Source organism: Plecotus auritus, assembly GCF_963455305.1.
Source record: "Plecotus auritus genome assembly, chromosome: 4".
Lineage (NCBI taxonomy): Eukaryota > Metazoa > Chordata > Mammalia > Chiroptera > Vespertilionidae > Plecotus > Plecotus auritus.
This window is the reverse complement of record NC_137775.1, coordinates 132,018,790-132,036,502: the sequence shown is the minus strand read 5'-3', so window position 1 is coordinate 132,036,502 and position 17,713 is coordinate 132,018,790. Positions and strand designations below refer to the sequence as shown.

Sequence of the window (17,713 nt, the reverse complement as noted above, 5' to 3'; positions counted from 1 at the left end):
CCCTGAGTTGGTAGGGTAGATTTGTGTGCTAGGTTTCCTATATGGCCCAGTGGGTCGGCCTCCCCAGTTAACCTGAGGTGGACACTCTTGGTGCACCCCTTTGTGTACTGTGTGTACAGCCTTGTTGTAATTAAGTCTTGATTGTTGTTGGTATCACTGGGAGGAATTGACCTCCAGGCCAGTTGGCTGTGAGGATCAGCTGTGTCTACACTGGTAGAAGTTCGGTGCTGGAGACAGCCTTATAGGATTAGACTTGCCAAATTGCAAAAGCCTCTGTGCTCAGCCTGGATGGGGTGGAGTCTCAGGGCGGAGCAGACAGTCTTGGCTTCCCCGTCAGCCTTGCCCTTGTGCGCGCGGGCCTCTAGACCTCTGCCTTCTCCGGCTCCCGAGTCTCCGCCCGAGAGTCCAGATTCCCCTCGCAAGAGCGTGGGTCCCCAGGGGCTCGCCTGGAACTGGGGTTCAGTGCAGTCAGAACTGGGGCTCAGTGCAGTCAGGAGCTTCCGACTCCTTTCCACTAGGGAAAGCCTGTGGCAACCTCTGCAGTCTATGCGCACACTGGCGTGCGCGCCTCCAGACCTCTGCCTTCCCCGGCTCCCGAGCCTCTGCTTGAGAGTCCAGATTCCCCCCCGCAAGAGCGTGGGTCCGCAGGGGCTCGCCTGGAACTGGGGTTCAGTGCAGTCAGAACTGGGGTTCAGTGCAGTCAGGAGCTTCCGACTCCCTTCTGCTAGGGAAAGCCTGTGGCAACCTCCACAGTCTTTGTGCACACTGGCGCACGCGCCTCCAGACCCCTGCCCGCTGGGGCTCCCCTGGGTCTCCCCCAGGTCTCCCCCGGGTCTCCGAGTCTCCGGGTGCCTTTCTCTCTACCTGACAGTCCAGACTCCCCCTGTATGAGCCTGGGTCCACGGGGTTTCGCCCGGAACTGGGATTCAGTGCAGTCGGGGGCTTCCTTCTTCCTTCCGCCAGAGAAAGTCAGCCAGGCTCTCAGCCGCCCTTCCTCTCTGCGCGCACAAAGACCCTTTGCCGTACCTCCAATTCTCTGTGAGCTTTTCTCTTTCCTTCTAGTTGTAGAATTTCCACTCAGCCAGCTTTCCTGTGGTTCTGGATGGTGTCCGTTCTGTCTTTTAGTTGTAGTTTTGAAATTGTTGTGTGAGGCAGCAGTTTAGGTGCTTACCTATGCCGCCATCTTGGTTTCTCCTTACTATTGATTTTAGATCCTTTCAGATAATTGTACTTAATCTCTTGGTCTGAAGGGTAGATATATGCCTGTTTTCTCAAGCCATTTCGTAGACCTGTGTTATCCAGTATGGTAACCACAAGTCATATGTGGGTATTGAGCATTTGAAGTGTGGCTAGTCTGAATTGTGATGTGTGCTAAGTACAAAATGCCCACTGAAGTTTGAATCCTCAGCACAAAAAAATTGTAAAATACCTAATTAGTAATTTAAAAAAATAATACATGTTGAATTGATATTATAGATATACTAGAGGCCCGGTGCACAAATTCATGCATGGGTGGGGTCTGGCTGGCCCATCCTGATCGGGGCCGATTGGGCAGGCTGGCCGGGAGGAGGGGACATGGGAGGTTGGCCGGCCAGCCCCACCCCGATCGGGGTGGTGGGGACCAATAGGAGGCGGGGCTGGCTAGGGGGAGGGGCCGAGGGCAGTTGGCGGGACGCCCCGGCTCCCATCCGGGTGGGGGGACTTTTTGGGGGTGGGACCTGTGGGGGGGGGGGGCTGCAGGCAGTTGGCAGGTTGGTCCCACCCCTAATAGAACTCCTGGTCAAGGGGATAATTTGCATATTAGCCTTTATTGTATAGGATTGGGTTAAATAAAATTAATTACCTGTTGGTTTTTAAAAAGTGTTTTTATTGATTTTTTTTTTTAGAGAGTGAGGAAGGGAGAGGGAAAGAGAGAAACATTGATGTGAGAGAGAAACAACAATTGGCTGCCTCCTGCATGCTGCCTATTGGGAATCGAGCCTGCAACCCTGGCATGTGCCCTGACTGAGAATTGAATCAGCGACCTTTTGGTGCATGTGAGGATGCTCAACCAATTGATCCACACCCGCCAGGGCCTGTTGTTTTTTTAAATGTGGCTAGTAGAAAATTTAAATTTATATATGGGGTTTGCATTATATTTTGCTTGGACACTGCCGTCTTAAACTTATCTTTCTCTTTGCCTCTACACTTTTATAGCTATTTTAACTCAGTTATGATCTGTGATATAGTTACTAAAAATTATTTTAGTATTACTTATTATAAAGGGATTTTTTCCCCCCTGAAGTTAAATACTCTTATGTTGTTATTCTTCTTGTTATTATCTCAGGCCCCGAGTTTTCTTTTTTTAACCATTTGACTTTTGCCATATCTTGATCATGTTACCACATAAGCACAAGTTATTCTCTCTACATTGCCTGAAAGAATTTGAAGGAGAATTTAAAATAAAAGTATCAGAATTGATTTAATTCTTAATATTAGAACTATTAATAATATATTTTACAATTCTTCTATTACTAATGTATATTTTTAAAACTTAAAGGCAATTTATATATGGTAAAAAATAAAATGGATAGAAAATTTTACATATGAGAAAGGAGATTTTGTCTGTTTGAATGTAAAATCCAGTAAACAAATAAACAAGCAAAAACACCTGCATTAACTCAGTCTGCTGTCATAGGTTTTATAAATTTTTATAAACTTGGACCTTAGCCATTATTACTGCTGTTTTCCCCCTCATGTTTAATACTTTAAAGATTTAAGTTTATGGTTGTATTTTTATTACTTCTTTTGATGTGTTGGATTCAATGAATGCTTTTTAGGGTTAACCTTGAACTATGTTTAAAACCAAGTGGCATATGCTCAGATCTAGGTAGTTTTTAAGTGAACAACTGATTGTGCAGTAGCTGTGGATTATTTAAGGGAGATGTTGACTTCTGGGCTCCAAAATATATTTCAGAATAATTCGTGTTATGTTGTTACCATAAAGGCATTAACAAAAATGACTTTGTCAATCATTTGAAAAGAATTTATTTACTGGAAAACTATTATTTTTATTATTCTCACTCAAAGAGTCCACATACTTACTTAGGTATTGGAAATTATATACAAGCACATTCACAAGAAGAGTGTACAAGAAGTGAAAAAGTTTGGGCCAACAAGCTTTAATCCTTTGTGTGTGTTAATGATTGGATTTGATAAAAGGGTTTTTTAAGCAAGGACAATTAGGGGAAAAGAAGATAGCTAGGGAGAAAAGAATCATGATAATTTAAATAATAGGGATTGTGGGAACAAAGAAGAAAAGTGAGCTCACTAAATTTATATTCTTATATGGATAACTTTTTATAGATTCTGATAGACAGAAACAAAATTTTGCTACTTGTCAATTTTCTAGATTTTAGCATATCCTCGTTTTTTGGTTCCTCCTTAAGCTTTAAGGATTTATGTTGGCTCTGTAGATAGATTTAGATTTAGATTGATCCTACAAGAATAATTTCTGAATCTATGTTGTGTATATCAATTTTTAAAAAAATAGTTGAGTAGTATTTCATGGTGTGGATATAACACAATTTGTTTAACCATTTACCTGTTGGATATTTGTATGTATTCTTTTCAGTTTGTTGGCTCTTCATAATGGAGCTGTTAGGAACTGTTTGTGTGCAGATTTTTGTGTAAACATGTTTCATTTCTCTGGGATAAATGACCAAGAGCACAATTACTGGGTCATCTGGTAAGTGCATATTTAGTTTTTAAAAAACTGGGAGATTATTTTCTAAAGTTGCTATATGATTTTGCATTCACACAAGGGTTTTATGAGTTTCTCTGTATTCTAATTAGATTGGGTGTTATCCCTGTTTTTTTACTGTAGTCATTCAAAGATGTGTAATGATATCTCATTGTAGTTTTATTGTGTACTTCCTAATGGCTAAAGATACAGAGCATTTTTTCATTGCTTATTTGCCATTTATGTATCCTCTTTGGTGAAATGTCTGTTTATGTCTTTGGCCCATTTTCTAATAGGATTTTTTTTTTGCTCTTGAGTTCTGAGGGTTCTTTATAGATACACATTCTTTGTCAAATATGTGATTTGCAAATATTTTCTCCCAGTCTTGTAGCTTTTTTCATCCTCTTTATAGGGCTATTCAGAGCAAAAGTTTTTAATTTTGATAAGACCCAATATGTCAGTTCTTCCCTTTATGTATTGTGCCTTTTGTGTCAAGTCTAAGAACTCTTAAGAACTCTAGTACAAAGTCTTGAAGATTTTTTTTCTTAAAATTTATAGTTTTACATTTTACATTTAAGTTTGTGATCCATTTTGAGGTAATATTTGCATAAGACAGAAGTTTAGGTTGAGGTTAGTTTTTGTTTTTTAAGAACAGTTGCTCAAGCACCATTTGTTCAAAATACTATCTTTTCTCCATTGAATTGCTTGTGTACTGTTGTCAAAAATCAGTTGGGCATACTTGTGTGGACCTGTTTCTGGGTTTTCTGTTCCATTCATTTGCATGTCTATCACTGCCACTTTTTGTTTTAGGATTTAAAAAATATATATTTTTAATTGTTGATAGTATTACAGTTATCTCCCATTTCCTCCCACCTTTATCCCCTTCCTCTCAACGCCTACCCACTCCCCCAGGTCTTCACTACCCTATTGTCCATGTCCATGAGCTATGCATATAAGTATGTAAGTTCTTTGGTTTATCCTTGTCCCCTCAACTCCACATTGAGTTATGTCAGTCTGTTCAATGCTAAGATTTTTTTAATTGAATTTTAGAGAGAGAGGAAGGAAGGGAGAGAGAGCAAAACATCGATGAGAGAGTGAAACATCGATTGGCTGCCTTTTGCATGCCCTCTACCATGGATTGAGCCAAGCATGTGTACTAACTGGGAATCCAGTGCATAGGACGATGCCCAATCAACTGAGCCACAGTAGCCAGGGCAGTACTACTCTGTTTTGTAGTGAGCCAAAACATCAGGAAGGGTGATTCTTCCCACTTGATTCATATTTTTCAAAATTGCTTTGGGTCTTGTAGGACCTCTCCCTTCCTACACAAATTTTAGAATAAACTTTTATCTATACCTATAAAAAATTTTTCTGGGATTTTGCTAGGAATTGCATTATACCTATAAATCGGTTTGGGGAATATCAATATCATTACTATGTTGTACCTTCCAATCAGTGAAAAATTTTTTAGAACTTTGATTTTGTTCATCAACACTGTGTAATTTTCAATATATAGTTCCTGCACATGTTTTGTTTTGCTTTTTGGGTTTATATGTAAGTATTTCATTTTCTTTGGAGCAACTGTAAATGGCATTGTATTTGTAATTTATGTTTTCACATGTTTATTGTTAGTATATAGAAATGTGATTGATTCTTGTGCATTAATCTTGTATCCTGTGATCTTTCAGAACTCACTTATTAGTTCTAGGGAATTTGGGGGTAGATTTCTTGGGATTTTCAAGGTAGAAAATAATGTCATCTGCAAACAGCGACAGATATTTTCTTTTATTTTTTTTAAAATTAAATCTTTATTGTTCAGATTATTACGGTTGTTCCTCTTTTTTCCCCCCCATAGCGCCCCTCCACCTGGTTCCCATCCCACACCCTGCCCTTACCCTGCCCACACTGTCCTCATCAATAGGTGTATGATTTTTGTCCAGTCTCTTCCCACACCCCCACACTCCTTTCCCCCTGAGGTTTGTCAGTCCACTCCCTTTCTATGCCCCTGGTTCTATTATATTCATCAGATTATTCTGTTCATCAGATTTTTTATTCACTTGATTTTTAGATTCACTTGTTGATAGATATGTATTTGTTGTTCACAATTTTTATCTTTACCTTCTTCTTCTTCTTCCTCTTCTTAAAGAATACCTTTCAGCCCTGACCGGTTTGGCTCAGTGGATAGAGCGTTGGCCTGCAGACTCAAGGGTCCCAGGTTCGATTCCGGTCAAGGGCATGTACCTTGGTTGCAGGCACATCCACAGTAGGGGGTGTGAAGGAGGCAGCTGATTGATGTTCCTCTCTCGTCGATGCTTCTAACTCTACCTCTCCCTTCCACTCTGTAAAAAATGAATAAAATATATTTAAAAAAAACAAAAAGAATACCTTTCAGCATTTCATATAATACTGGTTTGGCAGTGATGAACTCCTTTAGCTTTTTCTTATCTGTGAAGCTCTTTTATCTGACCTTCAATTCTGAATGTTAGCTTTGCTGGGTAGAGTAATCTTGGTTGTAGGTTCTTGCTATTCATCACTTTGAATATTTCTTGCCACTCCCGTCTGGCCTGCATAGTTTCTGTTGAGAAGTCAGCTGACAATCGTATGGATGCTCCCTTGTAGGTAACTAACTGTTTTTCTCTTGCTGCTTTTAATATTCTCTCTTTGTCTTTTGCTCTTGGCATTTTAATTATGATGTGTCTTGGTGTGGTCCTCTTTGGATTCCTTTTGTTTGGGGTTTTCTGAGCTTCCTGGACTTGTAAGTCTATTTCTTTCACCAGGTGGGGGAAGTTTTCAGTCATTATTTCTTCAAATAGGTTTTCAGTATCTTGCTCTCTCTCTTCTTCTGGCACCCCCATAATTCTGATGTTGGTACACTTGAAGTTGTCCCAGAGGCTCCTTACACTATCTTTTCATATTTTTGGATTCTTTTTTTCTTTTTGCTTTTCCAGTTGTATTTCAAAGTTGTATTTTCCAGTTGTATTTTCTTTTTGCTTCTTTGTATTTCAAAACTTTGACTTGATTCTTGCGATCCTTTAGTCTGTTGTTGGATCTCTGTATATTATTTTTTATTTCAGTCAGTGTATGCTTAATTTCTAGTTGGTCCTTTTTCATATCCTGGAGGGTGTCACTAAATTTATCGGCCTTTTCTAGGAAATTCTTGAAAAACCTCATAACCGTGTTTTTGAACTCCATATCCAGTCATTTGCTTTCTTTCATTTCTTTCATTTGTGACCTGTTTCTTTGTCTCCGCATTTTGGCCGCTTCCCTGAGTTGATAGAGTGGCTTTGTGTGCTAGGTGTCCTATAGGGCCCAGTGGCTCAGCCTCCCCAGTTACCTGAGGTGGACGCTCTTGGTGCACCCCTTTGTGTGCTGTGTGCACAGTCTTGTAGTTAAGCTTGGATTGTTGTTGGTATCACTGGGAGGAATTGACCTCCAGGCCAGTTGGCTGTGAGGATCAGCTGTGTCTACACTGGGAGATCAGCTGTGTCTATGCTGGGAGAACTTCTGTGCTGGAGACACCCTTAGGAGACAAGACTTGCTTTAGTGGGGCTTTGGTGCTCACTGAGTCTGCCCCCTGAGTGTGTCCCTTATGGATCTGAGGAGTTGTAATCTGGATGGTCCTACTCTGACCCCTGGGTACACTGGCTCTTGGATCTCCAAGGAGGTGCTAATTTAGCCTCTGCCTGAGGCCACCCAGCCGGAGCTACAGAGAGATCTGCAGATTCCTCTTCTTTGTTTGGGTTTTGGAGGTGCCCAGATGAGGCCCAGCTGTGAAGCAATGCAAGCTGCTGTGGGGAATTGGGCCTTCATTTGGATGTTCTGGGTCTCTCTGACTCAGCTACAGTTTATTAGGTAAGTTTAGATTTCAAAGGACCAGGCCATTCATATGCAAAAGTCTCTGCGCACAGCTTGGATGGGGCAGAGTCTCAGGGCAGAGCAAATAGCAGTGGCTTCCCGTCAGCCCTGCCCTAAGAGGCCCCTGCTTCTAAGTGTCCCTTTGTAATCGCTGCAAGCACCTCTGAGAGAAAGCCGCCCTCGAGTTCTGCCGCTGCTAGACAGTCCAGTTTCTCCCTGTATGAGTCTGGGTCCCCAGAGTCTCGCCCGGAACTGGAGTTCAGAGCAGTCGGGAGCTTGTGTCTCCTTGCGGATTGAAAAAGCCAGCTGTGTACTGTTGCCAGCCCTCTCCGCGCGTGCGCCTCCCTCTAGGTGCGCGCACCTCCGTACCTCTGCACTTTACTTCCGCAGCTCCTCTGAGTCTCAGTGTGCTTTTCTCTTCCCTTCTAGTTGTAGAATTTCCACTCAGCCAACCTTCCTGGGGTTCTGGATGATGTCCGTTTTGTCTTTTAGTTGTAGTTTTGAAGTTGTTGTGCGAGGCAGCAAGTTCCGGTGTTTACCTATGCCGCCATCTTGGTTTCTCTCTATTTTTTTTCTTTTGTTTTAATCTGTTTGCCTTTTATTTACTTACTAGAGGCCTGGTGCACAAAGTTTGTGTACTGGGGCTGTCCCTCAGCTCGGCCTGCACCCTCTTGCAGTATGGGACACCTGGGCGGATGTCCACCTGCCAGCTTAGGCCCAATCCCCCTGGAGATCGCGGGGGGATCGGGCCTAAGCCAGCAGTCAGATATCCCTCTTGCAGTCTAGGACCCCTCACTCCTTACTGCACGCCTGCAGCAGAGGCGGGAGAGGCTCCCGCCACCGCCGCTGTGCTCACCAGCCATGAGCCCAGCTTCTGGCTGAGCGGCGTTCCCCCTGTTGGAGCCCACTGAGCACCAGGGGGCAGCTCCTGCATTGAGCGTCTCCCCCCTGGTGGTCAGTGCACATCATTGTAACCAGTCATTCTGCCATTCAGTCGATTTGCATATTAGGGTTTTATTATATAGGATCCTACTTTATTTGCTGGCTAGAGCTTCCATACCTGTGTTGAATAAGATTGATGAGAGCAGCTATCCATGCTTTGTACTTGAGCTGGGGGTGGGGAAAGCATATAGTTTTTACTATTAAATTGTGATGATAGCTGTGGGATTTTTATAAATGTTCGTTATCAAGTTGAGGAAATTCCTTTTTATCCCTAATTTACTGAGAATTTTTAAAATAATTTTTAAAAATATATTTTATTGATTTTTCACAGAGAGGAAGGGAGAGGGATAGAGAGTTAGAAACATCGATGAGAGAGAAACATCAATCAGCTACCTCCTGCACACTCCCTACTGGGGATGTGCCCGTCACCAAGGTACATGCCCTTGACCGGAATCGAACCTGGGACTCTTCAGTCTGCAGGCCAACGCTCTATCCACTGAGCCAAACGGGTTAGGGCAGCGGTCAGCAAACTGCGGTGGCTCGCGAGCCGTGGTTTGCCGCTCTGTTGACTAATGAGTTTGCCGACCACTGGGATAGGGGCTTAATCACAAGGAACAATAACAGCCTGTAATTATTGGAATCGAGAGTCTTGTCCAGTGGTTGGCAAACTCAGTCAACAGAGCAGCAAACCGCGGCTCGCGAGCCGCATGTGGCTCGCGAGCCACAGTTTGCCGACCACTGGGTTAGGGCTTTACTGAGAATTTTTATTGTGAATTTTGTCAAATGCTTTTTCTGTCTATTGATATGATTATGTAACTTGTCTTCTTTAGTCCTTTGTTATGGTAGGTTACATTAATTGACTTTCAAATGTTGAATTGGCATTGCTTACCTATATTAAATCCAATAATCTTTTTATATATTTTTGGATATTATTTACTGATACTTTTTGTTTAGGGTTTTGCATCTAAGTTCATGAGAAATATTGGCTTGTAGTTTTTGTTTCTGTTCTTTGGTACTGTGTTTGTCTGGGTTTGGTGCCAGAGTAATATTGGCCTCATAAAATGACTTGGGAAGTATTCCCTCTTTTTAGAAGAGATAGTGTAATATTAGAATTAACGCTTTAAATTTTTGATAAATTTTAGGGTAAAGCCATCTGAGTCAGAGGGTTTCTTTTTCCTGAGTTTTTAAAACTATGAATTCAATTTATTTAATGGTCATAGGACTCTTTAGATTATCTCTTTCATTTTGATTGAGTTTTGGAAAGTGGTTTCTGAAGACTTGGTCCATTTTTTCTCAAGTTATTGCATTTATTAGTATAAAATTCTTCTTAGTATTTCCTTTGTTGTCTTTTTAATAGCTGTGGAATCTGTAGTGATAATCTTCAGTTTCATTTTTATATTTGTGATTTCTGTTTTTTCCCTTTTTATCTTTGTCAGTATTACTAAAGGTTTATTAATTTCATTGTTTTTTTTAATGAAGAACCAGCTTTTTTCTTAATTTTTCTGTTTTTGTTTTCATTTTATTGAACTCTATCCTTTATAATTATTTCCTTCCAATGCTTACTTTAAATTTGTTTTTTTTCTTTTTTGTGATTTTGTGATGTAGGAGCTAAGATTATCGATATAAGACCTTTTTTTCTAATGAAAGCATTTAATGCTATAAATTTTCCACTGGATACTGCTTTAGCTGCATTTGACAAATTTTGATATGTTGTTTTTCATCTTTCTTAACTATGTATTTTTAAATTTTTCTTTGAGACTTCCTATGGGCTCATGGATGATTCAGTAGTATGTTGGTAAATTTCCAAGTGTGTAGAGTTTTTTTGGATTCCATTATAGTCAGAGAATATTATTTCAGTTTTTTCAATTTAAAAAAAATGTATTTTATTGATTTTTTACAGAGGGAGGAAGGGAAAGGTATAGAGAGTTAGAAACATCAATGAGAGAGAAACATCGATCAGCTGCCTCCTGCACACCCCCTACTGGGGGTATGCCCGCAACCAAGGTACATGCCCTTGACCGGAATCGAACCTGGGACCTTTCAGTCCACAGGCCGACGCTCTATCCACTGAACCAAACTGGTCAGGGCTCTTTCAAATTTTTTTTTTTTTTAAATATGTTTTATTGATTTTTTACAGAGAGGAAGGAAGAGGGATAGAGAGTTAGAAACATCGATGAGAGAGAAACATCGATCAGCTGCCTCTTGCACACCTCCCACTGGGGATGTGCCCGCAACCAAGCCACGTGCCCCTGATCGGAATCGAACCTGGGACCCCCCAGTCCACAGGCTGACGCTCTATCCACTGAGCCAAACCGGTTTTGGCTCTTTCAAATTTTTTAAGGCTTGTTTTATGGCCTAGGATATTGTGTATCTGAATGAATATTCTATGGGCACTTGAAAATAATGTATGTTCTATTTATTTTTGGCTCTACCTAGTTTTATTGGAATACCACCCACCTCTCTCTATGCACCTTTCCCTCTACTCCCTGTCCCATCTATTCTATCTGGTTCCTGTTCCTTATTGCTAGTTTATATAGTTTCATTGACAATTTTTTTAATTTCTTATTTCTTTCTCAGAGAATTCTTTATTTCCCATAATTTCTTTATTTTAATGTCTCATTTGACATTTTCTATAATTTTAAATAAAATTTAATATTTTTTAAATTATTAAATCCCCAGTCCCCGAGCCGCTTACCATGGGGGGGGGGAGCTGGCTGTGGGGCAGGACTGGGGACTGTTGAGTGGCTGTGGCAGGGTGGCCCGCAGTCACCCAGGGAGCAGTGAGTTTCGCGAAGCAGTTGTGGGGCGGGGGAGTTTTACGGAGCAGTTGCAGGGTCGGGGGAGCCTCGTGGAGCAGTGGTGGAGCCGGGGGAGTTTCGTGGAGCATCCAGTGGCGAGCTTCACAGAGCGGCAACAAGCTTCATGGAGCCGTCAAGGGGCGGGGGAAGCCTCGCGGAGCAGTCAAGGGGCCATCGCAGAGTGTCCGGGGCGGCGAGCTTCACGTAGTGTTGCAGGGTGGCAGAGGCCATGCGATGGAGGCCAGGCTAGGCCTAGGGACCCTAACTGTGCACGATTTTGTGTGTGCTGGGTCTCTAGTGCGTATGAATGTAGAGAGATAGGGCTCTTGAGCACCAAGAAAAAATTTAAATTTGAGCAGGAGGTAGTAGTTGATTTAGAGCTTCTTAATCTGAAGAGTGTCTTGAAGGATGAAGTTAAAGCATTAGCATAACGTGGGGGCTTGCTAGAAATGCAGAATCTAATACCCTACCACAGAATCTTCATTTTTAACAACATACTGATGATTTGTTTTTTATTTTTATTGATTTCAGAGAGGAGGGGAGAGGAAGAGAGAGATAGAAACATCAATGATGAGAGAGAATCATTGATTGGCTGCCTCCTGCACGCCCCCAACTGGGGATCAAACCCACAACCTGGGAATGTGCCCTTGACTGGAATTGAACCTGGGGCCTTTCATTCCGCAGGCTGACACTCTATCCACTGAACCAAACTGGCTAGGGCCATACTGATGATTTGTATGTATGATCAGGTTTGATAAGCCCTGGTGTGAAGGGAAGTTAATCAAACAGAACTGTGTACAGTTGGATTCTAGAGGAGAAAGATTTTATTTAGATCCTTATATTAATTATCCAGTAGAAATAAAGATGAAAGAGAGAGTTAATTAAAGAAATATAAGCAATAGAATTTAATGACCAGGGTTTGGAGAATGGAAGAGAGTGCTTAATTGAAGATTGTGATAAAATTTTGGCACTGTACAACTGAAAACTGGGTGGGCCATTGACAGGAAATAAAAAGCCTGGGTGGCATAAAAAGCTGTGATTTTCTTTTACTCCCAGGCCACCAGAACATTTTGTTAACAAAAATCAGCATAACTGTTAAAAATAAATGAAAAAAAATTATAATTCCTAAATTCTGAAATAAACAGCATTTTCATTTTTTGCATGTTATCTTGATTTCTTATTAATATGTGAAGTCATTTTTACACTGTTCTTATTAGTATAAAGCTGTTTTGAATAATTTAAAAATTTGTGTAAATTCTTTCATGCTTTTTCATAATTTAATTAAAGGACTTTATCCCATTATAAAGTACATACATGCTCAAATTTTTAAAAGCGCAAATTTAAAATAACAATGATTCCAGTATTTACATTTTATTTATTTTTACTTTTTTGAAGTACAATTTCCATTTATTTTCTCCCCAGAGAACTTTTCTTCACTCTTTAAAGACTTAGCTCCTTACAATGGGCTTTGGTGGAGGTCATGGGGCAGCACCCACAGGTCTAAATTGGGGTGGGGGTGTTCGGTCCTTCCGGGCTACACGAGAACGATTCCTGACTACCTTGCTGTGAATGGCCCAGCTCACACAGTAATGCAGCTTCACATACAGCTTGGGAAGCACATAGGTGTCGAAGACATTCGCTTGGGAGATGTCCCTAATGGCTGCGGCCTCTACTATGTTTCTAATGACAAACTTGTTAATGGCCTTGTCCTTGGGCATGCACTGGGCGTAGTTGTTGCAAAGAATAGGCTGCACATGACCTCGGCCTTTTTTGGCACGACCATTATTCCTTCTTTTCTTGGTCATCTTGGGAACGAGGACCCGAGAGAGCCCAGTATTTACATTTTAGATTAATAAGGAATAAAATGTTTGATTCTAATAGATTTTAGTGAGAATGTAGATTGGTGCAACTTTTCAAAGTACAATTTGACAATGTTGTCAAAACTAAAAATTGCACATACCATGTTTGATCCAGCATTTCATTTCTAGAAATTTGTTCTACAGATATACTGGCTCTAGGTCAATTAATCTATAGGCTAATTAGTCAAATTTACCAATTCGTTGTATCAATATATTCAGGAAAATATTTCTCTAATGCACATGGACAAAGTTTTATTATGTCATGGGAGAATTTTTCAGTTTACTATCAGTCTTAAAAAATTGTTTTTTCCCAGCATTTTCTGATATCTTTACAATTTTTTCTTTTTTTTTACATATTTTATTGATTTTTTATAGAGAGGAAGGGAGAAGGATAGAGAGCTAGAAACATCGATGAGAGAGAAACATCGATCAGCTGCCTCCTGCACACCTCCCACTGGGGATGTGCCCGCAACCAAGGTACATGCCCTTGACCGGAATCGAACCCGGGACCCTTCAGTCCACAGGCCGACGCTCTATCCACTGAGCCAAACCGGTTTCGGCACTTTACAATTTTTTCAAAAGTTATTTTTTTTTTTCTAGCATTTTGGGATTTTTAGGATTTTTTGTCATTTTTAAAGTATATCCGTCAACCTTTTTTATGTTTTTTTTTTTTTTTAAATATATTTTATTGATATTTTACAGAGATGAAGGGAGAGGGATAGAGAGCTAGAAACATCGATGAGAGAGAAACATTGAACAGCTGCCTCCTGCACACCTCCTACTGGGGATGTGCCCGCAACCAAGGTACATGCCCTTGACCGGAATCGAACCCGGGACCCCTCAGTCCACAGGCCGACGCTCTATCCACTGAGCCAAACCGGTTTCGGTCTTTTTTATGTTTTTGACTAAAATTTGTAGCTATTTATGTTGGATGGAATGATTTTAATGTTTTAAGAGTTTTCAATGACAATTTTCCGTTTGTCGTTATTTTAAAGAAGGTTCAACTTGTTCTACACTAAACATCATAGTTTGGTTGAGTTTTATAAATATATTTAATATTCAGAAAAACATTTCACAATTAGTAATCATTATTTCACTATAAACCTAACATGTATTTAACACAAATATATTGTAGGGTTCATGTGTCTGATTTGTTCGGTCCTTGAGATGAATATGAATATAAGTGAATTTATTCTGCAGAATGAATTTTGGAGAATTGGTTTGTTTCTGATATACTAACACACAGAAACACATGTTAAAGGGTGTGCATTGTAATATTGTGATATCAAAAGTCAGGAAAGTACTGAAATTTATGTCAGTAGTCTTGTTAAATTATATGCACATCTGTATGGTGAAATATGCTGCAGCTCTAAAGAAGAATGAAGTAGTGATATAGGTGATAGGATAAAAAGGTTTCTAGTGTATATTAAGTAAAATAGGGCAAGTTCAAAACAATGTGCACAGTCCTTTTCATTTTCAATTTAAAAAGATACTCATGAATATATACTTACTAGTGGCCTCGTACACGAAATTCGTGCACGGTGGGGGGGGGGTGTCCCTCAGCCCAGCCTGCACCCTCTCCAATCTGGGACCCCTAGGGAGATGTCAGACTGGGATCAGGCCTAAACCGGCAGTTGGACATCGCAATCCGGGACCGCTGTCTCCTAACTGCTCGCCTGCTGGCCCCCAACTGCCCCCCACCTACCGGCCTTCTCGCCCCCAACTGCCCCCCCTTTGCCAGCTTGATCACCCCCAACTGCCTCCCCTGCTGGCCTGCTCACCCCGAACTGCCCCTCCCGCTGGCCTGATCGCCCCCAACTGTCCCCCCCCCCCCCCGCCGACCTGATCGCCCCCACCTTCTTCCTCCCCCCCGCCGCCGACCTGATCGTCCCCACCTGTCCCCGCCCCGCCGGCCTGCTCACCCCCAACTGCGCCCCTGCTGGCCTACTCACCCCCAAATGCCCCCCCCACCAGCCTGCTCGTACCTAACTGCCTGCCCCCCGCTGGCCTGATCACCCCTAACTGCCTCTGCCTCGGCCCCGCCACCATGGCTTTGTCTGGAAGGATGTCCAGAAGGTCTCCCAGTCTAATTAGCATATTACCCTTTTATTAGTATAGCTAGATATACATATTCAATATATCAGAGTATATTAGAATTATTTACAGTGATTCTCATTGGGCTCTGAAAGATGGAAACAAAGTTAATACTCTTATTATATTTTAATTTTTATCATTTTTAATGAGTAAAATAAAGAAATATATAGCATATATTCATTGTAGAACATGTGAAAATGACATGTAGAATTCTCTCAAAGTTAACTACTGTTAAGGTTTGTTTTACTGTGTTTTCTTTTAATCTTATATTACACAATATAATATACACTGAGTGGCCAGATTATTATGATCTCTGAACGCATAATAATCTGGCCACTCAGTGTGTGTGTGTGTGTGTGTGTGTGTGTGTGTGTATTAGAGGCCTGGTGCATGAATTCGTCATGGGTGGGGTCCAGCCAGCCTGGCCAGGGGGAGGGGACATGGGCAGTTGGCCGGCCTGCCTGCTGGTCGAACTCCTGGTCGAGGGGACAATTTGCATATTAGCCTTTTATTATATAGGATATACACTGGGTGGCCAAATTATTATGTGTTCAGAGATCATAATAATCTGGCCACTCAGTGTATATATGTACAGGGTGAGGCAAAATAGGTTTACAGTTGTGAGTACAGAAACAGCTTATTCTTGTATTATTCTTAATTATTGTATTTTTCATATGAACAACTGTAAACCTATTTTTGTTTCATCCTGTATATACATGGAACATTATCTTTATTCATTCATCTATTGATGGACATCTAGGGTTGATTTCATATCTTGGCTATGACTAGAATGCTGCAGTGAATTTAGGGGTGCATATATCTTTTTGATATAGTGTTTTTGTTTTCTTTGGATAAATACTCAGAAGTGGAATTGCTCTATTTTTAATTGTTTGAGGAATCTTCATACTGGTTTCCATAGTGGCTGCACCAATTTACAATCCTAGCAACAGTGTATGAGGTTTCCCTTTTTTTCCACATCCTTGTTGTTTGTTGACTTATTGATGATAGCCATCTGACAGGTGTGAGGTGTTATCTCGTTTTGGTTTTGATTTGAATTTTCCTGATGATTAGTGATGTAGAGCAACTTTTCATGTCTCTTGACCATCTTTATGTCCTCTGGAAAAATGTCTATTCAGGTTCTCTGCCCATTTTTTTAAAATATATTTTTTTATTGATTTCAGAGAGAAAAAGGAGAAGGAGAAAGAGACAGAAACATCAGTGATGAGATACAACCATTGATCGGCTGCCTCCTGCTTGCCCCATACTGGGGATAGAGCCCACTACCCAGGCATGTGCTCTGACCCTGTCTGGGAATCGAACCATGACTTCCTGGTTCATAGGTCGATGCTCAACCACTGAGCCATGCTGGCTGGGCTCTGTCCATTTTTTAATTGAATTGTTTTTCTTTTTGGTGTTAAGTTGTATGAGTTCTTTATGTATTTTGGATATTAGCCCCTTACCAGATGTATCATTGGTGAATATCTTCTTCCATTCAGTAGATTAGTTTTTGTTTTGTTGATGGTTTTCTTTGCTGTGCAGTATTTTTAGTCTGATGTAGTCCCATTTGTTTATTTTTCTTTTGTTCTCCTTGTCCAAGGAGAGACTATTAAAAAAATATTACTGAGAGCAATGCCAAAGAGTTTACTGCTTAGGTTTTCTTCTTGGAGTTTTATGGTTTTAGGTCTTACAGTATATTTAAGTCTTTAATCCATTTTGAGTTTATTTTTGTATATGGTGGAAGAAAGTGTCCAACATCATTTTCTTTGCATGTATCTGTCCAGTTTTCCCAACACCATTTCTTCAGAGAGACTGTATTTATCTCTATTGTATATCCTTGTCTTCTTCTCTGTAGATTAATTGATTCCATAATTGTGGATTTGTTTCTGGGTTCCCAATTCATTCCATTGATCTATATATCTATTTTTCATGTGAGTACCACAGTTGTTTTTTTTTAATTAAAAAATGTATTTTATTGATTTCAGAGAGGAAGAGAGATAGAAACATCAATGATAAGAGAGAATCATTGATTGGCTGCCTCCTGCACGCCCCCTATTGGGGATTGAGCCCGCAACCTGGGCATGTGCCCTTGACTGGAATCGAACCTGGGTCTCTTCAGTCCACAGACTGACCTTCTATCCACTGAGCCAAACCAGCTAGGGCTGAGTACCACAGTTTTGATTTTTGTAGCTTTATAGTATAGTTTGACAATGGGGGGCGTGATACCTCCCATTTTTTCTTTTTCAATATTTCTTTGACTATTTGGGATCTTTTGTGGTACCATATAAATTTTAGGAATAGTTGTTTAATGCTGAGAAGAATGCCATTGGTATTTGAGTAGGTTTTGCATTGAATCTATATATTGCTTTAGGTAAGAAGGACATTTTAACATTATTAATTCTTCTAATCCATGAGTAAGGTATATCTTTCTATTGTATCTTGTTCAG

General features: G+C 40.8%; 2 protein-coding genes across 14 annotated transcripts in view; one reads left to right on the top strand and one right to left on the bottom strand.

The window, feature by feature from the left end:
* CNOT4 (CCR4-NOT transcription complex subunit 4) overlaps positions 1-17,713 on the top strand; it is a 162,892-nt gene that overhangs the window by 22,467 nt on the left and 122,712 nt on the right. The window lies entirely within an intron of this gene.
* Positions 12,795-13,121, bottom strand: LOC308246206 (small ribosomal subunit protein eS26-like; the record flags this gene model as incomplete). Its single annotated transcript, XM_080664170.1, has 1 exon — positions 12,795-13,121. One exon carries the CDS (start codon positions 13,119-13,121, stop codon positions 12,795-12,797), a length of 327 nt encoding a protein of 108 aa, XP_080520296.1.